Source organism: Notothenia rossii, assembly GCF_949606895.1.
Source record: "Notothenia rossii genome assembly, chromosome: 1".
NCBI classification, from domain to species: Eukaryota; Metazoa; Chordata; class Actinopteri; order Perciformes; family Nototheniidae; genus Notothenia; species Notothenia rossii.
Window position 1 is genome coordinate 79,008,672 of NC_136912.1, and position 27,500 is coordinate 79,036,171.

Sequence of the window (27,500 nt, forward strand, 5' to 3'; positions counted from 1 at the left end):
AAAAAATGTCGCATTTGAACATGGACGAGGACAGATATCAGTGGGGGGGTGTGATCTGTGGTCATTGGATCAGCGGGAATGTGCAGGAAGTGTGGTGAGAGTCTCCACAACATAGGATGCTGGATTGGATCCCAGCTCGCAGCCTTTTCCAGAGGAAGTCGTCCAGAATGAGTCTCTTCATGTTCCTGGCTCTTCTCCCTGTGAATCCATCTGGTCACGCTTATCGCCGCTTTGTGCATCTCTCTTCACTCTGTAACCAAATCGTATCTGTTTCTCCCCTTCACCTTTTATTACATTTGAGCCATTTAACAGGCACCCTTGTGTAATTTATCAGCAGATTAATCTTAAATGCCCATCATGGGAGAAGTGCCTTGATTACACAGCACAAGGGACAATTCATCTCTTTTCTGAAAGAACAATCAGGTGCTAATTCAAGTATGATGTATTTGTTTCTTACAGTCAACAAACCTCATAAGGAACAAAAAACGACAATGAATTGATCCTACACACACAATGTTGTAGCCAAAGCCTGACATCCCTTATTCCTCTTTGCAAAGAGCACCATTGTTGAATATCAATGAGCGCCTCTGTTGCACTTGCAATGTTTCTTTTTCCCGATGAACCTTGAGACTTCATTACTTTTTTCTTGAATCACACAAACACTGTTCTGCTGCTGTCAATACTCCCTTGTGTACGAAGTGGGTGGCTTTAAGTAGTCTATTTACACCAGTGTCTTTAAAAAAAAAATGTAGCCTGCAAATAAATAATTGATATAGTTGTGACCTGTTTTATTTAGGAACAAATGGGCTTCGGTCTGTTTGCCCTTACAGGGTTGGAAATGCATTTATTCATTTTATATTTTTGATTTAATCTGATTGGATTACAGTAGATAGATCATGACTGTAATAGTATAATTGTTGTCCAGCTAGGCCAGTGCTTCTCAAAGTGTGGTCCGTGGGCCACTGGTGGTCCGTGAGCGCCTCAAAGTACACCCTGTAGCGAGTAAAACTCTGACACAGAAAATATCTGTCTATGCTGCCCCAGACCGCCTCGTTGGAGATTTTTCTTTTTCCATTGTTTTCTTCTTATAGTGTAGTAAGTACAGTGACGTATTGGGTATTGTGAGGTAGCGTCTCCGTGGATTGGTCCAAATGGACGGAAGGAAGCCGTCCAGAATGAGTCTCTTTATGTTCCTGGCTCTTCTCCCACTTTGAATCCGGTCACAGATGCGTATCGCAGCGGATTGGTCCAAATGGACCAATCCGCGGATATCCTCACACACACACACTCAATCTTTTCTCAGCTGCAGCTCCGCGGATTTCTCAGCCTGAACTCAACCTGAACTCAGCCTGAGTCGGCGGGGCTCGGCCTGGGCTCGTTCCAAGCACACGCGGAGACTCACAGCCAGGCTGCAGGTGTGTGTGTGTGCTCGGGCTGGGTTCAGGCTCGGTTTAGCTGTGTCTCGCTGTCTCGCAGATCTCCCGCAGCAACCAGGAAACTACACCAGTAAGCCAGCTCACATTGTCCGCTCCTCACAGCAGCGAGCCCCGCAACGTCCCGCCAACACGGCACCCAGACCCCACGCAGCATTCTCATCTGTTTGTCCTTACTGGTGTCATTTTCTGGTTGCTAACGCCATTGTAACACATAATCACTGATGTTCCGCTGTAACGGTGGTGGACTCATCAGAAAAGAGCCGGCGAGCTGACCAATCAGAGCACAGTGGGCTCATAGGGAAGGGGGGGGGCAGGAGCTGCAAAAAGCCGTTTAGGACAGAGAGTGAATGCACATACTATCCAGAGATGCTGTATGAGAAACCAATGTGAGTTTGAACATTGCACAATATAAATCTATTCTAGTAGACCTCAACAATGGAATTATGACAACTGCAACGAAAGTAACAAAAACAATGTAATATCCTTTTCAGTTTCACAGAACACAAATTGGGTTATTTACATAATATGTTCACAAGGTTTTGTTTGTGCAATAAATGCAATCTCAATGTCATCGTACTATAATACGATGGCTACACGACGGCATTGCGAGGGCTTCATGTAGTCATGTTGCCTTCCTAAGACAATCGGGCAGCTTCTTGTTTCCTTCGTATTGTCTTCGTGAGGCGAAAAATGCCCGATGGTAGCGATGATCACACGAAGTAAAGACGAAGATGACATGATTTGACAAGATGCCCTCACGAGTGCCTTACGAAGGGCAAAATGGACACACAAATTCAACACGAAAATGAACCTACGCAAGATCCTTCGGCAATTTTTTGGCATGCCAAAGATTTTGCCACCGCTCCCGAAGTTGCTGCTTTGCCTGAGAAACTCCACCGGCGGTCATACGATGGCTTAAGATGCCCTCACGAATGGCCCAATGTTGTTACGATCAGAGCCGAATTTGAACATTTCCTTCGTCGTGTGTCCATCTGGTGTCAATTTCGGGACAGTGTGAGAGGGGCTTTATGAAAGTCATGAAGGAAAGACGATACTGCAGATCAAAGGGGGAAAAGGCTGCGCTGAAAATCCATTTCTTGTTGTAAGCAACCGCAGTATGCCGAAATCCAGTTATTATTATTCTTCTGTACAAGTTACAAGGTTCTTCCTACAGAGGGTCAGTTTGTCAGTCAGCATGATGAACTATAATCAGGCGTAGGGCTGCAGACTCTCAGTACTGCACCCAATCAGAGAGGCACTATGAGTACAGAATCAATGTAAAGGGATCTACCCTGTAGTGATACGTCATCATGTATTTAGATCATTTTCAGCTGAAATCATGCTATTGTTTTTGAAAAAAGGTAGGCCATGGTAAATTCTCCATCTCTTTTTTTATGCCGGATACAGTTTAATATTCTGAAACATCTTTTTTCATATGTCCTTTTATCTTTATTTTTAATTTCTCATCCAAATAAGCTACAAATCCCCTTTCTCCTCCTGTGGATCTAACAGGAGGTCTTTCAAGTGGGTATCGTCCCCAATAATAAACTTGTGTTTGATATATGATTAAAAAAATAAGAAGTATATTAATGTTTGATGAAAATGTATCTAAAAATGATTTAACACCCAAATATCTTTTGATTTAACAGAAAGTAAGTAAGAAAGTGACGGCCGTAAAGATGTTACTTACCGTTACAAGAAATGAGTGTCTTGTGGTTTGATGAGGGCTGTCCTTTTTATCCTCATCTCATTCTGTTTGCTGTCGTGACACACACACACGCACGCACGCACGCACGCACGCACGCACACACACACACACACACACACACACACACACACACACACACACACACACACACACACACACACACACACACACACACACACACACACACATCTGAAACGAGTCCGGCTCCTCTTAATATCAGGGAATCAATAGAATGCCTACTCTGGTCGATGGTTATTGATTGAGTGTTCAGATTCAAATTTTGTCAGAGACGAAGCACGCGTACCTATCAACAAGACTGAAAGGGTTATCATTATGGAGGCTTTCTGTTGAAACCACACAAATACACACACAAATACACACACACACAAATCCTTTTATTAAAAACACTGTATGCCCTTGAGAGAGAAGCTTAGGGGCTCAGAAGATAGATATATACAGATGAATTATATAAATAATAATACATTATTTGGACTTATAAAGTTTTTTCCATAACTTTTTATTAAAAGTCCTTGGTTACACATGAAGTACTGTATATAATGCTGTAACACCGACACACACTGGAGCTTTAATGAATAAATCAGCATGTTTTTCAGGTATATGTGTGAGTAAGGGTGTTAGTGTATGTGTGTGTGTGTCTTCTCAACCTGCTTCTCTGCTCGTGTGTGTTTGATCTGGCATTAGTGGTGGGAGGAAGAAGGCTACAGTATGTGACTCAGTCGGATGAATAGTTCCACATATCCCGGCTTTCATCACTGAAAGAAAAGGAACGGGATCCAGCACCTCGTCTTTCCTCCCCATTGACTCATAATGTTTGATTTATTCTTCCAACACAGTCTGCAGCTTTTTATGTTTTTATTTATTCTCCCCCACTCAGCCAACTGCTTGTTCAGTGTCGTGGACTGTTAGCGGTCCATAGGGATAGTTTCCAGGGTTAGAGGATAAAAAGCACCTAGGCCTTGTGGTGCCTGGTTGCAGTAGGGTGGATTTCACTGATCCTCTAGTTGAATTTCTGAAGTGCAACCCCATAGGAGAATTTGACATTTTGTTATCCTGAGTTCCCGTAGAGTGGTTCTTAATAGTGTGTGTCTGCCTCAGTGTGTGTTTCCTACATGTTTGTGCGTGGGCACCATCTGCTGGTCACATTTGGCAGCCCTTCATACGACAGCTGTGTTTTTGTTCGTGAGCTCGTTGCAGTGACCTCTGAAGACCCCTCCTGAATTAAAACCGGACTTTGGCAATCGGCCCCTCAGGCTCAAGGGCCCTTATATCTCACTACTTTAATGCTTCATTAGCATGGATGCAGAATGTCAAAGAGACCTAATGACATCATGAATTATACATGTTGGACTGCTCTGCTCTTTAGAGACTTCACAGACACGACTAAAAGGCAGTAATTGTAGGTTTTAAGCTTTGATCACATTACTCGACCCCCCCACTGCACATCGCTAATAATAACACTGATTTCACCTATAAGTAGTTAACAAGAGGTTTAACACTTGCTGTTTGAAACACTTCTCATGTTGATGTGATTGAACAGACAAAAGGAAAGGGCACTTCCCCCAGAAACCCACACCAATTCATCACGAAACGACAGCATAGAGACATTGTAGTCTCTCTGTTTCACTGACAGATTATATCTGATAATTGCAAGGCAGAATCAGTGCAGCAATACAAATCTATAACAAAGAAGGCTAAAAAGAAAAGTATCTTGTGTGAAGAAGTTTAAACTCTTTGAATAATGGCGGAAGCAAATAAATAAATAAAAAATCCAGTGTATTTCTGTTGTGGGAGTTCAATAAAGTTGATTTAATCAGCTCTGTTCCCAGATCATAATTAAAGTCAAACTTCTCCAGAATAAGGCTCATATTTGCTTTTGACTGCTGCTATTTGAAGCCTCTCAGTGATAAGAATTGGTGCACATAAACCTTTCACCCACCTGCCAAGCACATGCCATCTCTGTGATCTCTGAATCCCTGACTGAGTTTAACCCTGTGTTTTTGAGAAATGATCGAGAAAATAAGGGGAATGTATTGAAAGTGACCTTTTAGGTGGAGTGTAGAGTATCATTGTCCCTATCTTTTATGAGTGTCAGGTAGAAGCAGCTTGTGTTTACAGCATAAAGATAATTGTTTAGGTACAAGCAGATTTAGGACTTAAGATTGTGTATTTTGGCTGAATCTACAAGGTTTTGTTTTAGGTAAAGGAGGAGGGTCACTGGCAGTCTGTGGGTCAAAGATGAAACTCTGTCTGAGCCCTGTTGGGAACGCAGTATTCAATTAAGACATGACTAAAAATGTAAGTGACATGTCTGGGGTTCCCGTTATCTTTTATCTCAAGCGGGCTCCTATTTTAAACACAGACGAGCCCCCCTGGCCAGCATCGTGGCAAACCCCCAGTATTCGGCCTCTCAACGCAGCACAGCTCTGGCATGTGTCCACAGAGGCAGCACTATAATCACTGCCTAATGTTTGCGCACCAATGAGCGAGGAAGAACACAGATGTACACTGATGCTGTTGGTGGTTGCCAGTTTACTCCTGCATGAAGGGAGAGCTGGACACAGCTAGTTCACCCGTGTTACGAGCTAACGGTGCTATAATTCAAGCCTGGCCATATTTAGGCAGGTCTCTGTGCTGTGTAAACAGAGCTTAGTGCTGAGGGGAGGGCTCACTCCTGCACTCGTGTCCATCTACAGAGCTTGCAAATAGCTCCGTTGAGAAGGGTTATGAAGAATCTTAAGCTGTAAAAGTAAAAGTTGATCTGGAGAATTTAGAGACACCAACAAGTCTCTCTGAGTATGCAGGGCCTCATTACAAGGCGTACTTGAGAGATATTTAATTCCCTTGAAAAATGCTGCTGCTTTGAGATGGACAAACAACCTGTCAGGACTGCGAGGGTAGGAGACCAGTGTTTGAGTTGAAATCTTAAACAGCAGCATGAGTGAGACGCTCTCAAAAAGCCCTGGGGAAGCTGGATCCTTTCCTCTCAGCAGCTCTCAGCCCATCAGGCTGAAACCGCAGTCAACGTCCGGATCGCCCTGTGGATCCCCGAGGTTGTCCCCCTGCAACTCCCCTCTGCTGTTCAGGAAGCTCCTCATGAACCGCAGCATCGCCCTGCAGCGGCGCTTCACCTTGGCACACACACCCAGGTAGTATTAATGATGAGAAGCCTTTGGTGTGGATATTACATGATCAGAATGTACTACAGAAGTTGTGGTACATACTGTAGTGTGCCTCAACTGGTGAGTTGCGACCCAGAAGTGGGTGTTTTTTTAAAATAATTCTTTCTTTTTCTTTTTTTTTAAAGTCAAACTTTTATTTTGAATGCCCGATTTTCTAACGCTGTGCATGCAGTAGGCGTTAGACTGGAAGTACCGGAGACCATAAACGGTTTTGAAAACTTCTGTCACTTAGTGATCATATTCTCAATAAAACATCTTTGCTGATGTTTTTTCAGAATCAAGAATCAGAATCAAGATTGTTGCCGGAAGTCCCCACGGAAAATAACTCTCCGCTAGAACTACTCTTTATACATCCATGGGTACAACTTCAGATAAAAATGAACACATAATGAAATATGACCCCTGGTTTGATGATTGACAGGTCACAGAACAATGGGGGCTATCTAGTATCTACCCTTACCCACAATTTAAAGTAAGTCACACAGACTATCTCTTCTTTGCTCTTCTCTCTGTGAGGAGCAGCAAGTTCAGCTGTCAGAACAAAGTGAAAAACAAACAATGGCATCAAATATTATTAATATGTCGGGTTGTAATAGATTTATTTATTTTCTTCTCAGAGTGTGAATGCGTAGTTTATATGTTAGTATTTCAACAGACCCCCCTTCTGGGGTTGGGTTTTCAGCATGTGTGCTTTATTATATAGTTCAGCTTTGATTCCATCATCTCATTAAACCTTTTTTAAAAGCATACTTTAGTTATGTGAAGGGATATAAGGGATATATGAACTTTACTTCACTTTTATTAGCGTAATATTGTATGCTGAAAAGCGTATATATTACAGCACGATTTTTTGTTGAATAGACTTGAGTGGTTAAAAATTTCGGGTCGCGATTTATTGACAAAGGAAAAAGTGGGTCCCGGGGCCTGACCAGTTGAGAGCCACTGGTGTACAGTAGATGATATGACTATGAATCAACCGATACAGCTTAAAATAAATCCGGAATTCAATACACAAGGATACTAATTTCAGGATCGATTTCTTTCTGCTGGGCTGTGGTAAATCATGAATTGAAAGCAGAGATATGTCTGCTTAATACAATAATTGCATAATATTTGCTGATATTCTGTTTTTTTTAAGGGAAATTGTTACGTTCCCTATTGGGCTAGGGGAACCAAAGGGAAATAACACGACCAGAGTGGAATTGGTATTAATTATAAGCGTTTATTTAAAACAGCTGTAAACAAAATGGCAGGCAAGCAGCCTGAAACAAACAAAAGGGCCAAAAGGGCACCGGTTGACAAATAACCAAACAAAAGGAGGACTCTAAGAAAGGAGTCCAAAGACATACAGGGAAAATAAATACTAATATACTAAATAAAGAATGAAACAAAACCTCACTTTGAAAGTGGTACAACTAACCAAAGAATCAATACAAAAACACAGCTAACTAAAGGCAACCGTCACCGAATCCCAAACTACTCTAAACACTAACTAAGCTACTCTACACTCTAACTAACCTACTCTAGACACTACTAATCACACAAGTTTTAACCCCAGAAAAAAGAGCAAGTAGCGAGAGGCATCTGTCCACATACAGAGCCTCCAGAATGATGATTGTCCCCAAGCTTTGTAATAATCTCCAGCAGGTGTGCGCCGGCTGTGCGCTGCGATTGGAGTGCGTCGGGCCCGGCGTGCTCCAATCGCAATCTTCAGGGGCGGACCAGGAGATGGCAGCCAATGCCGGGAGGGCAACCGCACAGCTCATTTACATAGAACACACACAGCTGAAAACACTCAGACGACCAGGAAGGCAGCAGCCGTAACAAAATCAACTATTATGTTTGGATATGTTAAGAATGAAAGATAACATATTTCACCCTATGCCCCCAACTCTTTTGAAAGGTTGCAAAAACAAACAATGTTTTCTAAAATGTTTTAGGTATTAGTAATCACTGACGCCAAGAATAAGTTCATTTTATACAAAAAATAAAAACCTCCTTGTTAGATCAATCAAATGTTTACGCTGTATTTCTATTTTAAACTTGCTACATTTAAGAAATACATTCTATACATAATAACACAATAAGGCTTGTTTAGGATTACTGTCCATCAGTTATGATATTTAAGTTCTTTATTGAATAAAAAAAAAAATGTTTTAAGTGAATTAAAGGTGGATCGATTAAGAATCTTATCAATTTTTTCCCTACGATTGATAGATAAGACAAAGTGATTCTGAAGTTACCATTCAGAGGTTAATTCAGAGTCTGAACTTGAATAAACTCATTCATTTAGAAAGTGAAAGGTAAAGGGCATGTTTCAGTACTGAAGCTGCTTTTTCACGTCATCAAATATTTGTCATGGGTTTGCTGGGGAGAAAAAAAAGGCCCATTGTCTGATGAGAAGGTAACTCTGGGAAATCATGATTTTGTTGACGTCGGGAACTGTGTTGTCTCAAAGGCCCTCGTTGTTCTCGAAATGAAAGAGCAGTTCTTGTTCCTGCCTCAGGTGTTCAGCACTGCGTTCAGCAGACCTGGCATCAGTCTAAAAGCAGGGAGAAAAGATCCTATAGCCGGTGTGCTTGGCTCTGACCTGAGGTTTTGCCCGAGACACACAGCAGCATGTGGCTCTTTTACGTCAGAACAGACCTAGCAAATTCAATTTAGTAACAACATTGCTTGGATTTGTAATTCATTTCTTAAATGTTTACATGTTCTCTCTAGAACTGTATCGTGAGAGATTAAAGTAATTTCTGAACCAAACAGAACCTAAAGTTTAGATTTCAACATGTAATTTTCAGATTTTTAAAATAGAAATGACTGTGCGAGAAGAGCTGTGTTGGCGGGTAGTGACGTATGAAATTGATTTTCCATGAACACAACCATGACCCATAGGTCAGTTAAAAAGAATGAGATAAAGCTGCATGGAAGGAAATCCCCCTGCTGCCTAAAACCCTCCGTTTTCAGTCTTGCCCGAAGCACATTGTAAAAATAATGTTAGGGTGAGGAAAATACAAGTCACAAGTGTAAAGTGTTGTTTGTCAGCAACTGTTTGATTGAGATAATGTAGAAAATGATTTATCCAGCTTAACAGCTCTTCCTTTTTGTAAAACCAGCATGAGCTGAGTAATCTCTGCATGTAATTGTTGCACTTACAGGCAACTCTTTCATCTGAAGATGTCCTTAATACTGATAAATAACATTATTTCCCATATGTCAAAAATGCTTTCTCCATGAGGCTGAGGAGATCCTACTTTGTTTATTTTACTGTGGATAAATACTGTATATACTGTAGTAAGGATACATCTTCTCATTGTAAGTTTGATATACATAATTCTTAGTAAACCTTTGAAAACCCAGAGATATATTGTTATGCAAATATGATGTAGTACTGGTTAAGTGCATACAGCGTACCTCAGACATACACACCTTTGCTTCAGCTCATTATTCCTCATTCATGCAGTTATTGCTCGAGCACGCTCAACCAACACATTTCTTATTAAACTCTGATGAGAAAAGTTCCCCTGCTAATAAAACTCACTGCCAGTTTTTAGAGTAAAGCAATTAAAGTTGAGCCAAACCAAATTTCACCAGGTGTGTCAAAGATTAAAATCAACTCATTATTTTAAGACTGGCAATCTCCCTGGCAAGTAAAGAGCAATATATGAGGCTCACAGAGGAAAGGCTTCTAACGTTCACATCAGCATTCAGGCGGTAACCTGTAGTACCAACAAACATCTTTATGCCGTCTTAAATATTTATGTTTGCATATTATCAGATTATATCATTATCAATTAATTATTGTCATTTTCTAAAAGTAATTTAGGATGAAACTGAATGCTGCGTAACTTGTATTGTAGAGCAAAATCTTAACATTTTCGTTAAGGTTGTATTCTTTTTTGGGCACTTTTGCATTTATTAGACCGAGGACAGTAGGGATGTGACTGGAAGGTAGAAGGACCAGATCGAGGTCAAGGATGTCATGGTATATGGTCAGTCAGTGTACAAGAAATAGGGCAAACTTAATTATGGTGCACTTTTACTGCCCTTAAGTGCTGCAAAATATCTTTATAAACACAACGTATGTATTAGATATAAGAACAAAACTGCAATTTTCAAATTATGAAATGACCACTCCCTAATCAGATTTAATGCTGTTTGATTTTTGTCTGCCTTCGCAATTTTTTGACATTGTAATTGTTTATCACAATGATTGGTTGATAAATTATTTCATTGTGGTATTATCCCATATAAATCCATATTTAATGATTGCCCTGCCGTAGTGTTAGGCTGTTATATTCCACTCATAGTTTGTCTATTCATCCTAGTTTTACCCTCAGTCTGTTGTTATTAGTATGAGGTACTTCACATTAATGCACCGACAACATGACAAACAAGTTATACCACATTTCGAATATAATCACGTATTTCTATAAACATCCTCTTTTTAGTTTGCAGTTTCACATAATGCTCAGGGAAGTGGTTGTGGCTGCTTTGACTGTCGCCTCATAACAAGTGTCCTTCTAAAACTGAACATTTTCTAATTATTGTTGTTAACCCACTTTAGTATTGTGATATAAAATATTATGATACTTTATCGATTTAAAAACATTTTATTGATTTTCTATTACACGCAAAGATTTTACACACACTCTTCAACTTCAAGGCTTTATTGTCCTTTGCACATTAGCTACAGGGTAGATATAGCAATGAAAAACTTAGATCATAGGCTCCTCTAACATTGCAACATATATATAGGACAGCACAAATAAAACAGATAAAATAGTGCAAGTAAATACAAATACAATAGAAATAAATAGAGCAAGAAGAGTCTATATACAAGTACATTGAATATGATATATTAGATCACACACACACACACACACACACACACACACACACACACACACACACACACACACACACACACACACACACACACACACACACACACACACACACACACACACACACACACACACACACACACACACACACACACACACACACACACAGTCTCTTGCCCAGATCCAACACTAACAATATCCTCCTGTAATAATGCGGCTGCAGGGCATCAGAAGGAGGTGTCGGTCAGGTGGCCCGTTGGTCTCACATGTCAAGGCCCGCTCTGAAACACAAAAACAGCCGCCAGCCACGCTGTACAGTCAGATCTTCCTTTAATAAGTACGGACACACACAAGTGTTGCTTTCTAACTGTTGGAGCACGTTCAGTGTCTCAAAGCTCAGAAAGAGTCAACACTCAATGGTTTGTCTTAAAAATCTGGATACAAGATCAGCCTTTAACTTGACAGCGAAACTTTAACGTTGAGCCCTTTCACATTTATCTTGGATATCCTGCTCAACACGGACTCTGGGGGCGAGTTGGGCTGTCCTCAGGGGACTCTGCATGCTCTCTCACTGCCGGAGGAAGAAGTCAACCCTCGCTCGCTCTATCCTGCAGTATCATTTCAACCCTTCCCCTTTCCTGCAAACGGAGTGAGTGACTGACAGAAATACCAGAGCTGCTTTGAAAGTTTAAGACTTCTCTTCTGTACAATTCGGAGCTATGCTACTAAACACCCTTTCAGAAATGCAGTGAATGTCACGCGTGTGGCGTTAGATTGCGTATTTAGAACAACAACAAATCAGTAGGAGAGGAGAAACAACCGAGGAAAGTCTTCAGATACAACAGCTCCCTCTCTGCTTCTTCCTTCTGGAGAGACCAATTGGACATCACACTTCTGCCTTGTTGAGGCTTGCCTGGGACCTTAGTGGTACAACCCTGCAACATTCCTCAAAATGTTTCCTGAATCCAGAGGCTCTGCGGAGTAATGCAGATCTGGCCTCTATCGGACTGGGTTTTCTTTTCATTTCTCACCTGGAACCTTCCTGTGTTCGCAGTACAAAACCTCATGGAGTCAATCCAGAACCACCCGCCTGTTCATGGGAGAAAAAAAACAGACTGAGTTGTGAAGTTTGAGAATCCACAGGAGGCTCGGTTCAGATGTTCAGGTTATTTTCTTTACAGCCCAGAGTGTCTCTTATGAGCCAGGAGCTCACGGGACAATGAACAAAGACCTGGCACTGGCGAGGAAAGGGGCGCCGACTGTTTTCGGGCACAGTCGGAGACACTCGTGCTTGGGGTATGTTCATAAACTTTGCATCCTGTATCTCTTTCAGCGCTCATATTCACGAGAGGGAGTGTTCATGCATGCTGCAGAGTACATCTGCTACGTTAGCTACAAATAGCTACAATTGACAAGGAGAACTGGCGTATTTTAGCTAATGGTAAGACATACACTTGTTCAAGTGAGTGAGATGATTAAATGTGGAAACACCTAGCGTAGGTTGCAACCCGTGCATACACTGCAATTCCCTAATAATAAGTAGTTATAAAAACTATAAACAAAATGTTGGTTCATGTGAAAAAACATTAACTTAATCAGATTCTGGCGTCAGTCTGCAGAATCTAAGAGCAGGTGATCTTGTCTAAAGTTGCCCCAGAAAACACACAGAGAGAGTTTTACTTTGGTTTTCCTTTTTGCTCCTGCACAACTTTCTGAGATATTTCATTGATGCTAGTGTTGTGTCATATGGATGGATGGTAGAGATGTTAATGACTTACAAACATTCACGTCATCAGACGGTTTTATAATTGCAGTGTTGGTCTGATGAGGTTCAAAATACTTTTTACAATTTGGGTTTAATTACCTTGAATGACGCACTTTGGCTGACACAAGCTGTTCAAGCTGGTTTGGTTTCCCAGTTGTTATTGCCAACTGGATTTTGACTTTATGCTTTTTACCAGACAAAACTGTATGTATTTTAACATTGCAGTAAATCATGCATTGTAGCTGAAATAATAAAGGCAAGTTGGTGTGAAATGGGTTCATCAATTTGGTAAGGAACTGAATTGTAAACATAACAGTAAGCAGGACCTTTAGTTATAATTATTTTATAGATATTGCTATGATAAGTCTGTACAGTAGAAAGAGTGTGCTCATTCAGTGAGAAGTGTGTCTCTCAGCAACCTGAGCTTTGGGGCCAGTGTGTGAATTGGTGGTTTTTGAGCTGCTCTTTGTTTTTTTTCATGCTGGCATTTTACCCAACGTCTTTGAGAGGAAGTGAGTTTTGTTTGTGGCAAGTTTCATTCAACAGACTTCCTGTTTTTGCTAAAAAGTCTCCCAGAGACATTTTTCAGCACGATGACCCTGAGAAAAAGCTGCTGTCTGAACACAGAGTACTGAAGCCAGTGTTTGTGTTCAAGCTGTTTAAAAGCACATGCACATAAGCACATGCACATTTTTACAAGTGCTGTTGCCTCAATTTGTGAATAATGCATTTTTCTCTGACAATGTGTGTACATGAGCGTGTGTTGTACATGGTCGTGAGTGTGTGAGCAGAGGGAGCATGTTGGTGGTGACTCATGTTACACTGACGACAAACGCGCCCGGCCTTCTGTGTGTTTATGGCAACCATTAAGCACATACATGTTCCCATTGCATGCATGTTTGAATGTTTTTCAATCTGTTCCAGTGTGCTTTCTTTGTGTCCTTGTGTGTGTACACGCTTTGTGTCCTCAGTACTGATATACACTAAACTGGGATTGATGGGCAGCATCTACAGTAGCTCTACACTGTGTTGCTGGGTCACTGGTTGCCCCCTCCCCCCCCCACAGCACGACCACAAACAAAGGCCACACCTTCACCGTCACACACAGCAGGAACCATCGAGTTAAAGTAGAGGGAGGAACCATAACTTGTTTGGCCCATTTCCTTGACACAGACTTTACTCTGTGTGGCTAGTAGCACCTGTGGTTGTTGGTTTTATTAATTTAATTAACCTTTTGAAAAACACTAAGTCCTTTCTGCCACTTTCAATTGTGGAAAATCAATACCTACTGGGTTTTGACCAAAATCAAAACACATTAGTATGAATTTGAAATGTCAAAGGCAAAGTCTTCTTGAGCATTCATGATGTAAGTGCCTCTCTATACCAATGATACTTTTGTTAAGGGATAGTGGATAGTAGATGCTAATTATCAATATTTCATTCAGCATCTCTTTTCTGTAAATTGTGGTTGTTCAACACTAATCTTATTATTTTAGTACACTTCCTAAATCCTCTCCGTTATACCAATATTAATTGCCAAGTTTCTTGAGAAAGAAAGGTTGTTTCATAGTTGTTGTCAAAGCAGATACAAGTTTTTTATGTCGTGTGTGTGTGTGTGTGTGTGTGTGTGTGTGTGTGTGTGTGTGTGTGTGTGTGTGTGTGTGTGTGTGTGTGTGTGTGTGTGTGTGTGTGTGTGTGTGTGTGTGTGTGTGTGTGTGTGTGTGTGTGTGTGTGTGTGTGTGTGTGTGTGTGTGTGTGTGTGTGTAAATCACAAAAGTATAAAAACAAGTATACAATCTCTTTAATTCTATAAGATACTTTGAAATGTCGACAACTAAGCTACTACTGTGTGTGTGTGTGTGTGTGTGTGTGTGTGTGTGTGTGTGTGTGTGTGTGTGTGTGTGTGTGTGTGTGTGTGTGTGTGTGTGTGTGTGTGTGTGTGTGTGTGTGTGTGTGTGTGTGTGTGTGTGTGTGTGTGTGTGTGTGTGTGTGTGTGTGTGTGTGTGTGTGTGTGTGTGTGTGTGTGTGTGTGTGTGTGGGGAACAATAACACAACAGACCCCCAAAATAGGACCCCGAGCTTGTAATAGTTCCCCAGCCCCGCCAGCCTGGCTGCCCATAACACGTGATTATGACATGTGTTTCTCGTTTGTTGTATACACACACAAAGACACACACACCCTGCAATAGTCACTCGTCCCAAAATCCATATTGATTGTTCCACCAGAGAATCGACTTTGAGGTCATGTTTCCAAATGAATGTAGGTGTTTTACTAGCAGTGGAAATAGGCTTTTGCCAGTTGTGCCTTGTGAGCAGAGTGTTTCTGTAAAGGCCAGTGTGTCTTTGTTTTACTCCTGTATGTGGATTTAATGTAGTTTCCTGGCACAGACTGACCTCTGCTGGATAGTCAGTCCATCTTCAGGAGACTGAATCAGCAGCACTCTGACTTTTTATATTGGCTCAACATTATCTGATGTTTGAGATAAAGCAGTTTACATAGGTGTGAACTCAGTGTGTGGGTGCTTGGTTAACGCTATCTAAACAAATAAAGATTGGCGTCAAAAAACAACCAAATGATGAGACACCACCCCTCTGAAGTGACATGGCCTGTTCTACTGCAGGTTGTGTGTTTTTTGGGAGGCGCCGGAGAAGCAGCATGACTTGAACCCTGCAGCAAGATATAAATATTATTAACAACTAAGAAACAACCACAAGTCACATTGCCATAAATCAGACAGTATTAGACCAGTGCACGAACAATCAGCACAAACCATAGAATAGCCAGATTCAGTTTGATCATTTCTGTTAACACTTTATTATTAATGTGACTCTGATAATCTCCTCCTGTAATCAGCTGAAACATTAACTATATGGTTGGAAGTCATTGGCACAATCCCAATGTCCACACTCAAAGACTTACAAGTCCGGGACGGTTTATGGTTACCACCCTTTAGAATTGTCAAGTGCATGGGGGCATGTTAAACCCTTTATGCACACTTTCCACAAATTCACATTTCTCCAGATTTTGCCCAAGAGAATTGGCCACAATTCAAAGCTAGGGGAGTTTATAACAAGCACATACAATTGTGAATGCAAAGATAGCTGTGTTACATTCACAGCTAGTTAATTCAACAATCATTTCTGTTTGCTTTATGATGCTGTTTTGAGCAAGCGATTTGATTATTTACCAATTACCATCTTACGTTAAATCCTCAGGTTTCAGGGCTTAAGGCCTTATGGAGACTTTGACATTAAGCCCCTACACATATCATCGTGTTATCTTCAATATGTCTCCACTAGATGGTGCACGTCTTTTTCTGCTTGGATTTTTACACATTCACTGAAATACAATACTACTGAACCTGTGAAGTGAGTTTTGCCAGGGCTTAAAGAAAGCCACCATCTGTCCAGTGTCTTCCAGGATACATTATTGTCTTTAATAGCTTTGAAACATGTATAGATTCACTGTAATCAAGAAAGACTGTAGACTTAGCATATATCACATTTTCACTAACAAGAAACTCTGAGTGTTATTAAAAACTTCTCCATTGTCCTGAAAAAGGGTCAAAGGCAGTGCTATCTGTATCTGTCAAGTTTTATTGGTGATACAGTAAGATAAGCGAGGTTATAATGTGAATATGTTGTTAATTAGTCAGGGGAAATAAATAAAAAGTCTTACAGAGGGCATAGTCAGTCTTTCAGAAGGATGTGTGAACTTATCTGCCTACACTCAGAGCTTCCTGTTTTCAAAAAGAAGGTCTGTTATGCCTTTATGCCTGAAGTTTTTTGCCTCACTGCATTGTTTACGCTCACTGAAAAACTGCGACAGAATGCTTACTTTATCAGCACTGAATCTTTCTGTAAAGTTGTGCAATGCCGTATCTAAAGCATACAAACACTTATGATAACCAGCCCTGGGCTGTCAAATAGTGAGCATCTCTTTAAAGTGAATTAATGAAAAACAACATTTTCCTGTCAGTGTCTCTGCAGCTGTGAACTTTCATTAATCATAAGAAGACTGAGATTTAAATAAAAGGTTTATATCATGTTGGTACTGTTTGTCAAGTACACACTCACAAACATCACCGTGAACGCAGATGGAAGACACTCCCCCCTGGCGGCTTATTCTCATTACAGACGTTATGTTGTCATAGGAGCCAGCAGCCAGCTGGACTGCAGAAGTCATTTGGCCGGAGGATTTGGTTACACAGCGGCCTCACAAACACCTCATTCTCAGCAAACCTCCACCCCGGCATCTGTTTTCAGCTCCAACATGTTCCTCCAGCACATTGCATAACGAGGGAAGAGAGCACTTGTGGGAGGGGTGCAAACATGGTAAATCCCTAAATGTCATATTGGAACTTACTGGATGAAATAAATAATAGTGAAAAAAAACGTTTTTCAAGAGATTAATGTCAGTCCGTGCCTTTTCTGTCTGTCTGTGTTCAGTCCTCTGAATAATTTAGCCATTATTCCATTGCGTGATTTTAAACTCAAGTCAGCACTTGATCCAGGAAAGTTTACAAGAAGCAATTCTGAAAGTGAGACTTGCATAAATCACATTTACATAGTGGAAGTGATGAGAAGGCATTTACTTCTGTAAGGATCTCCCAAAGTCAAAGTGTATTAGTATCAACTCTGAAAAACAGTACCTTTGAGTAATAATTTAGTTAGTAAAAAGTCACTTCATGTGATATTGTAGGGGCCCTGCTGATTCTGTCCTGGTTGTAGAAGAAGGAGCGCTCTTTATTCCTGCAATATGCTTGGACAGAATAGAAGCCTAAATCTGTTTTGTGAATTTGCTGCAGGATTATTTCTAGTTCTGGATGCTTTGGTAGATGATTTCTGCTGGCTTCATTCAATTGTGACTGACAGCATGTTAAATGTGAGGTAGTTTAGGTGAGGGTTCAGCATCTTTGAGGCCAACAAATTGTGGATTTCCCCTCTTTATGTTAAGAGAAACTGGCTTCCCATTAAGTGAGTATGTTCAAGTGACTCAGGACTTTGTTCATGAGAGAGGTTAATGCATCGCGTTGACTATTATTATTGACTGTCCGAGCTAACTCGCAAAAATGTGACTTGAGTCAGACAGACCTGTTCCAGAGAAAGTGAGTTATGGGTCAGTGTGAATGAGGACAGTCACACAAAACATAGCTCAGGATGAAAGTTTATTAAACAGACAAGTATGGGAAGCCAATGAGCCCCTCCCATTAGATATTTTGATATCGCTTTACTAGCCAGCTGGTGTTTGTAAACTCCTTTTCAAACAGCAGTCTGTGTTTATGGATATCACTCCATTCATAACTTTTATGTTCAAATGTATTGAATGCAGACATTTAAACAGATCTGTATAAAAAGAACATGTTAATTTGTTATTTACAATTTACCTTATAACTTTACGGTACAGATTAAAGGTAATTGTTTTATGTGTTGTGAAGTAATCAACATTATTTATATAGGTTCATATTTGTTTACCATCTGTCTGAAACAAGAGCCCTGATATAGCTCTGCTCTGATTGGTTAGCAGGCCGATTTGTCAACTTCTTAGAGATGTCCCGCCCCTCAGCCTATCACGTACAGTGTGTTTGAGCGCTAGCCAATAGAAGTGTGAGTGTTAAGTTGGGTTGTCACTATGTTACAGAAGTAAACAAAGGAGTCAAAATGAGGCGAGGGAGGCTTTGGCTCAGTGGGATGGTGCGCTTATCTTCGGATCCGAGAGCAAGTTCGAGTCCCACTGCAGTCAGCATGTCGATGTGTCCCTGGGCAACGCACTTGCCCCAAATTGCTCCTGTGGGGTTTGCCCACAGTAATGAATGTAAGTAAGTCGCTTTGGGTAAAAGAGTGACTTGTAACGTAATGTAATGTAATGAGGCGTTTCAGGCAGGGGGGGGAGTGTGTGGGAGAGAAACTCCCTCTGGAGGTAACGTTCAAGCCTTTACAAACCACACATACATACATTCTTACTCTTATTTCTGAATGATTAAAAAAAAGATAACCAATTTATTTTTCAACCACGTGCAGGCACATTGAACAGCGTTCACTCACACATTTTATGACTGCTTTTATGAAGACCAGCTGGCAATATAAATCCTTTTTCATATTTGAGTAAACTCAATTGGCTTTCTGAACACTCTGACGTCAGAAAGGTGTGTGCGGGTGGAGAGGTTTTCCAAAACACCTCAACCATCTGACAATCAGTTTTGATTTTGAAGTCAGCTTGATTCAATTTTAGCTACGGAGTGAGCTCTCTTTGTCCCCACAAATTCAGGCAAACATTTGCTTGATTGCCACATTTCTGAACAAGTAGGCCATCAGTATAGTCCATGATTTGGCACCTTAACCTCACTGAGTGTGAAAATTAAATAACCCTAGCCCACAGCTGGTACCATCTGACAGCACCCTGCTGGTATAAAGACCAGCCAAAAGCAAACAGCAGCTGCACTAGTATGCATATTAAATTAAAAAAGGCAAAGGCTGATTGCCAAAATGTTTTAATATAATAAAAATAATGAAGTTGAGATTCATAAAATCAGCTACAAGCTACTTAACAGAGATACACCCCTTTTTTTTTAATCTCGATTGGATCAAGAGTTCAGGCAGCAGCTTTCAGTTTGAAAGCACAGCTGTGAGTAAAACATCTGATTCTGCCTCCACATCCTCACCACGTCAGTTCCTTTAAACGTCTGATATGTTTAAGCCCCCAGGCCTCCAACTGCTCTTTTATGTGCCTGCCAACACGTCCAACGCGGCCCACTGCCCTGTTTCTAAAAAGACAAATATTTGTCTGCGATGTCGTCAGCAGAGAGACGGTCGGGATGTGAGATCATCAGGATGATGGGGTCCAGTCCAAGTCCATCTCTCTCTGACTGCTGAAGCCGAGTGTAAAACTGCTGCTGTAAATGAACTGTTTATGGTGCAGTTTTAGGAACAAAAAGACGTATATAAAACCATAGGAATGCATGTATTACTTTAAATATTATTTGATATGAGACTGAAGCAGCATTATAGTTTTATACGTGTGCATAATTGTGTGTGTTTGTGAACAGTTGAATTATCCAATTCTCACTTTCTCACCTTCTCGTAGAGCTTTCTTGTTCAGAGGTCTCTGAAACACACAAACACACAAAACGCAAAAAAAAAATCCTTTTACACGCTTTCATACATCTGATGCAATTACTACGACCCCACCCCCCTGCTTCTCTCACACTCACACGCACACATACTGCACATTCACTCACACACAGTTCATGTCTTTTTTTAAAGCTTCGAAGTCCATGTGCTCCAGCAGACACACAGAGAGAGCCATAGAGAAACACAGAGAGAGAGAGAGAGAGAGAGAGAGAGAGGGAGGAGTGTATCTCCTAAGAAGAGAGAGAGTTCAATGCTCAACTCCTCAATGTGGATTTGAAACCAACAGCTTTGGCTCTGTGCGTTGAGCTCTCCAAACCGCATGAAGCAGGGAAAGGAAATGACTCTTTAAAGCCCACTCTGCTTTGATCCCCCTTCCTTCTTTTCACACTGGACTTGTTTCTGGACTGAGGCATGCTGCTGAAACACACTGAGGACGGCTTTCCTCCGTCTGTCTGCGCCTCAATGGAAACCTGGTGTGGTGTGGAGTTAGAGGAGAGAGCGCACAAGAGCCGAGGAGTAGAGGAGCGCCCAGAGGAGGGAGAGGAGGAGGATTAGAGGAGAACAAAGCAGAAGGGAGACTCTAACAGGCAGGAACATGAGTTTGCCGACTAACTGTGTGTATCTGGCCCCCTCGGTCCAGGATCGCTACTTCAAAGTGAGGAATGGGAACATCTGCGGATCTCCGTGCGCTGTCAACCGGCCCATCGACATTGTGCAGAAACGCAGGCGGTAGGCCAGATGTGGTTTTTAATCCAGATGTTGTAGTTGCACAACTCTACACACACTGCTTTCTAATCTTTTTTCAAACAAGGTTTTGCAATTTTCCAGCTGACAAACACTTCCATTTGTTATGAGAAAGTCACTTTAACTTTAATATTAAGGTTTCTTATTTCTTGTTTGCTTATTTTTTTATAAATGTCCCTTTATGAATGTGAGGTGCTCATGATGTACCGACAGCTTATTATTACTATATTGTTGGCTAATCATTTATACGTCATATTTATGAGTAGTATTTTTTATAAAGCTTCTAAAGGTTTTTGATTGCGTTAGGGCTTTTCAGTACTTCAAATATTACCTAAAGTAAGAATTTAATCATTTTCTTTATTCCAAATAAATATTTGTACTTCTCACAGCCAAATCAGTTTAATCTAGGATGTCAGAATAACCAGGACAGAGGAGTCAAGCTCAAACTTAGGGAATATGACCAGAGTTCAACTTTATGAATGTAATGGTGATTCAGACGGACTGATGTGGTTGAGGAAGATCTGTCTGTGTGTGTGTGTGTGTGTGTGTGTGTGTGTGTGTGTGTGTGTGTGTGTGTGTGTGTGTGTGTGTGTGTGTGTGTGTGTGTGTGTGTGTGTGTGTGTGTGTGTGTGTGTGTGTGTGTGTGTGTGTGTGTGTGTGTGTGTGTGTGTGTGTGTGTGTGTGTGTGTGTGTGTGTGGAGATGTGGGTGTTTCTTTGGAGTTTTGACAGTTTTTCTATATCATTATATCATCAATGACTGCATAACTTGATGCAAAACACATTGACATATGTATTCTCTTGTTACACCGACAGTCAGATACATCTTAAAATACTTGTATTTATTTGTTTAATTGTATCTGTATATACAGTCAAATGTTGAGGGTCAAAGATAAGGGTTAAGTATACATTATATATAATAAAACAAATCAAATGTAATGAATGTCAAATTCAAGTTGTAGATGTTTAAATAAACTAAATATCATTGTTTGAAGGATATTTTTGAACATATTATCACAAACAAACAATCAACAAGAGATGGTTGTTATTTTACAATTATTTTACCAATTAAAAAACACATTTTTAAAGTGTTACCGCTCCTACATATATCACTGTCTTTTTTTGTATGGTTTTTCTATTTTTTAAAGCATATGTTGTCATACTAATAATACTAATACGTTTATTTAGACCTTTCACCTTGCACCTTTCACAGAAATACAAAGTGCTTCACAAGAAAGAACAAAAGTAAAAATGAAGACCACAGAAACATGAATACAATAACAAGCTGAGGCAGAAATGTAAGGTTAACATAAAAACATAAGTTATGTAGTTTACCGAGCACTCATGCCCTATTCAACGACACGATACACAAACATATGTATTCTTATGAGTGTACCTGAAGTGGGCGGCTGCCTTAAGGGTCACAAAAGGAAATGTGACTAATTTTGCAGCCGGCCTTTCATAAAGTCATGACGACATGAGCCTGGGCGGGGAGGGGGATCAAAGTGTCTTTATAATGTCAACTTACCAATAAAAAACCTTCAAAGGGAAAATGCTAATGAACGCCAAGTTGCACATATTTATGGGCCTGATGGATCAACCACATGTGTGTAATAACACAGCGGGGAGAAGTAGAGTGCACTTTATAATCATCCCAATCCTTTAAATCCTTAGTTTCCATTAATTCCCTCAGGAAACACGCTGCGTTCTTCGTCATCGCTTTACCTCGTAGGGTTAGAGGTTTTACAGTTAGTTTTGGCACACACTGATTTATGTGTGTCAGTGCAGACACTTTGCTTCTGTTTTTAGAGTTATGATGGTGTTGGAGGCATCGGTCAGCTCCTCTCTACTTACTGTCTGATATAGCTATCTCTTCTAAGCTCAGTTATCTCATAGTGCCATATTCTGTCTTGTCTTTTCACTTCAGCTGTGATGATAGGACTGACGTCAGACTCTGACTTACTCATCATGTTTTACCTCCCGGCACGGATGTCAGCCCATAATGTCAAATACACTTTGACTCATGCAGTCAGAAGGGGAGCCAACAGCTCATCAATCTCACATTAATAATAACAATGACAATGTTCATCTAATCCAAAGCTTCTCAGCGCTGTGAGATCAAAGCAACAGCCTCAATTTGAGTGCTATGGTATCTTCAAAACAATCTACAACATAAATACAATATATTTACACATAATATAAACATAAAGAAATACATTTTTCAAACTACAAGACACCTGTCATCTAGTTTTTGCCAGTTCTTTGCTTTAGATGGATTGCCCTTGTTAAAATCAGCAGGGAACTTACGAATAAAATTACATTTTTGACTCCATTAATAGCCCTTCTATTTTGTGTTTGAAGTCTTGGATTCGTTTAGTACAAAACATGAGAGCTCTGATGTGATATTTCTTGAACATGCTAGCAGACAGGATGTAGTTGCTGAGGTCAGAGGCGTTTTGCTCCTTGGGTGTTGGTGACAGTCAGGATGAAATGCCTCGTATATGTGAAGCCTTGTGCTCTGCTACTTGTAAAACGACATCAAACACACATAGTCCTTCCAGTGAATCAGGGTCTCACCAGCTTGTGTTCAAATATTTAAGGGACTGAACCAGTTGGTTTTTCTAGCAGGTTCTGCTTGTGGACAGCAATGCCTTGACATGTAGTTGCAAGAGGTCGATTAATTTGTAATTTCAGGGTCAAGTTTATGTAATTTCTTATATTAAAGCTGTTGATCGCAGATATTTCGTGGTGATATTTAATATCTTCATATGTTGTATCGGTCAGATTCTCAAGTTGTCACAATTGTTTCTGTTGTTAAATCGAGGATTCGAGCAAGTTCTGCAAAGTCTTTCTTTCCCCACGAGGTTTAATGTTTTGTTGTCAAGAAGAAAAGGAATCTGAGACAGTATGAAATACACAGGATTATCATAAAGTAAAGCTACTCCTTTAGTAAAAGGAAGGCTCAGGGAACAGCTTTGATTGTGCATTGGAGGCCTGTGTTTTGGCCGCTGTGAAATGTGTGACTGCAGCTCTTAGTTTATTTGTGTCAAATTTAAACCAGTGACAAATATGCAGAAAAATCTCCAATTTTCTTAAGTTAGGCATAACTTAACTGTACAGAGCTGTTTACGGCAGCTGCTTTGCAAAAACACCTGATTAGTACTCTGAACACGAACAATGTTGATGTAATGCAGCTGCAGGAAGAGAAAAAGCACTATATTGAAACAGCAAATATTTAAGCATTACAATAAATGTTTAAAACTGTAGCTGACGACTGCTGTCAACCACTCATTGCTCTTTTTATTAGATATGCATGGAAGCTGTTGTCAAAATAACATTCTCACAGCCTCAAACCACAAAAACATCTACATCCTGCTGATGAAATTAGTGATTTGTGAATTTTTAAGTAAGAATAATTCTCCACAACTAAAGACTCTCTATGTAAACTTTACAACAAATAAAACGATGGGATACATTCATAAATGCACAATTAATTTACCATAATATGAATAATTAGGTGAATAAAAAAATATTAAGAAGATGTTCAATCCTTCTGCGGCTGTGATCAGACAGACATATCCATCTTAGAAACCTTCAGACCAGTGACTGGAAGATATTCAATATTTAATGTAGCTGTATTGATAAGTCGACTAATTGATTAAGCGTTAAACGTAGAAATAGACGTAGAAATACATAATTATTTGTGACTGATTTTTTTTTACTCAGTAATCATTGGCTGCAGCCTGAATAATGAAATCGGCCAACATTTGAGTCAAGTTTCAGTCAAACTTGTGAAGTCTCCACGCAGGTACAATCTGACCTCTGACCTTTGGTGGTGTCACAGCAGGTTGTCGTGCCCTGGGGGCCTCAGCCCATGTCAACACACGTGATGTGACGCACAGCTCACTCTGCAGGAGGTCAAAGGTCAGGCGAGCGGCCAGCATGATGCTACATAATGTAAACGAAGAGTCACGTTACCTCTGGCTCACGGAGAGTACGAGTCATGTACAGTATGAGGAGCGGCTGACAGTATCAGTGGCCTCATTATTCGCCTGCAGCTGGTCAGGCTCACCTGTACTGACGGGGCTGATGGATTCCCCCTCTCCCAACACCATCTGTTTATTCCTGTACTTGTCACAGGAATCTATTGCCTCGTGTATCCCATAACTGGATCTAATTACCACCCTGACGCTGCACAACTCCACTGATACAGCAGAGCAACCAATCTCCAGAGCATTATATAATCTGATTTAAAAAGTCTTTATGAAATAAATTAGGTTAGGCTTTATCCTCAGATTTAAGTTTTTCCTCTCAGCTCTTGGATGTTGTGTGTAAATAAGACGCTGACTAATAGAGTATGTAATACTGTAGATGCAATATTTTCTTCATTTAATGCCAAGAGGTGGAGAAGTGGAAAAGCCTGAAGAAGTCAAGACTCCTTGTTTATTTGTACCGGTAGTTCAATTCGATTTTAAAATGGATTGATTTCACTTTATTATTAGAATTTTTTATTTACATAATGTGTCCTTCGTCCCGAGAGATACAATGTTTCGTATAAAAACAAAGCACAGCATTTTAAAAAAAACTATCAAACCCTAATACAAACATGTATCAGACACAGTGGCGAGCCCCTTTCCCTCGAAAAAAAAGAAGAGTTATTACGTCACAGCGTATATACTTCAGCGGAATATCAAAATAACGGCCCGGGGTGCAAAACGCATCAATGACAGCGACCCTCTACCACACAAAACAACACCATTTATATAAACACCTATCGTGACAGGGCACCCACAGCCAAGTAACAATTACAAATGAATTAAGTCAGCACGGCAGCCCACAGTGAAAATGACTTAGGCCTACCTTTGATGATAAATCACTTAAACACAAAGTCCATCCTCCTGTCCTTTTGGATGAAGCACTTGATGGCGGGTCATGCAGCTGATCCTTTGCCACTCCAATTTATCATTGTAACTCAATCTTGAAAATGATTCGGTTAATAATTTCGCAACGATGTCATCACTATCACTGAAGTGAGCCATCATGAACGAACTTATGGTAATTAGCTACTTCCGCCTAGCTTGACCCGTTGTTATAACACACATGCATAAACTTCACAGCGGGCGGAACTTCTCATAAAGTCAGAGATAATAAAGCCCACCTATTTAGAGGAAAGATATGATTGGTCAATTGTAATGTCATTTGACATTACTCTCTCGTTCAGTTACTATAGCTGGCCCTCTGTGAATTTACAGCAGGACCACCAATCAGCTCCTATCTTCACAGTAACTCACAGAGGAGCTTCTTTCATTTAACCCTTCACATTCCAACAGAAACTGAACAGGCAGATTCGAAAGATTTATTTCTTTGGAAATGTTATTTTAAATACAATTAAACCAAGTTATTTTGGTCAAATAGAGGGCACTGACGGCTCGCCACTGATCAGACATTATGAAAGTAAATGCAGGGCAACCAGTTTGACATCTCCCTTTTACATCAAATGTTTGACTAACTTGAACCCAAACTCTAATTTAGTTGCTCAAGTTTGATCTCTTTGGTTGAGTAGGGTGGCAGTCACAATTCGTAGGGTTTTTTGTTTTCTAGAGCAGATTATAGTCAGTAATTGATTGCTTTTGTGTCTGAATTTAACTTTGTAAAACACCAGAGATGGGACATTTCTTAGCCTCCCTGCCAACTTTGTTTTATGTTATGAAAAAGTCTTTGTTTGCTCCGCCTAAATCAAAAGGAACTTCATTAATATATGAATGGTAGACCGTAACCTATCTCTGTTAGAGTTGTCTGGCGTCAGATGTAAACGGCCTCCTTGATCTTCCACTGACTCCGGGTCGATGACTTTCACCTCCTCCCAGTCGATGCTGTAACTGGCTCTGGTCTGATGTTCACAGACAGCTGTTGTTGGCCATTTATGTTCGTTCTCTCTCTTGTCTGGGATCCTCGCCATTTCACAGATGTGCTGAAGTGTTCCCCACAGCTGTCAGATTTCATAATGACGTCATACATAATGGTATTTTTGTCTTCAGGGTTTAACAGCAGAGGTCTTAACATAAACCTTTCTAGAGAGATCAACCCACATTTGAAATATACATCACTCTTTTATTCAGCTTATACAGGCACGTATTTTAGTGTTAAATCATGTTTGACCCCTGATGAGGACTGACAGTAAAAATGGCTGGCGGCTCTTCATTGGACTTGAGCCCAAATCATTCACGCAATTTCACGGCTGACTCCTCGACCCGCTGGACCTCAGGACGCCTCTGCTTCGAGTCCCTGGAGTCACTCCTCTGCGTTTCTACAACAAACACGCCTAAACAGAAATCCCTCTGCGTCCACAAACTCAGACAGCTGGTTTCCGGCTTGTATCTTTTTAGCGTTTTTCATAGCATCTTTTGTGTTGGAGTCTTGTATTTGGTGGAAAAACAGAGCGAGCGTTGGGCCGGGAGTAATTGCAGGCCTGAGAGCTGGTCGATGGCCGATGCAGTGACAGCCATGAAACCACAACTGACGTCAGCAGACAACTGTGACTGTGTTGGAGTTTTGTGTGTGTGCTCGTGTAGAATAGCAGAGCTACAACAGGGGTCCGAGTGTTATTCTGACATCTCAGGCCCTGTTATATTATTTTGTTGCTGTAGTTTTAGGTTACTCAAACAAATGACGAC

At 40.7% G+C, this 27,500-nt stretch overlaps 1 protein-coding gene and 1 long non-coding RNA gene across 5 annotated transcripts in view; one reads left to right on the forward strand and one right to left on the reverse strand.

Annotated features, from left to right (window-relative positions):
• Positions 1-27,500, forward strand: part of LOC307041344 (3',5'-cyclic-AMP phosphodiesterase 4C-like) — a 94,794-nt gene that overhangs the window by 22,459 nt on the left and 44,835 nt on the right. Inside the window, exon 1 of one of the 4 annotated variants that reach the window (XM_079684691.1) lies at positions 11,328-12,484. The exons of 2 other annotated variants lie outside the window; for them this stretch is intronic. In XM_079684691.1, coding sequence (XP_079540817.1) covers positions 12,408-12,484 — 77 coding nt within the window. In that variant the 5' untranslated portion in view covers positions 11,328-12,407. Of the gene's footprint in view, positions 1-11,327; positions 12,485-14,592; positions 20,814-27,500 lie in introns of those variants that run through there. One more of the 4 variants, XM_079684690.1, reaches the window with a different exon arrangement.
• LOC307041379 lies at positions 10,996-12,360 on the reverse strand. The gene is made up of 2 exons (XR_013808727.1): positions 12,220-12,360; positions 10,996-11,469 (listed from the first exon to the last, which is right to left on the reverse strand). It is a non-coding gene; the product is annotated as an uncharacterized lncRNA (long non-coding RNA).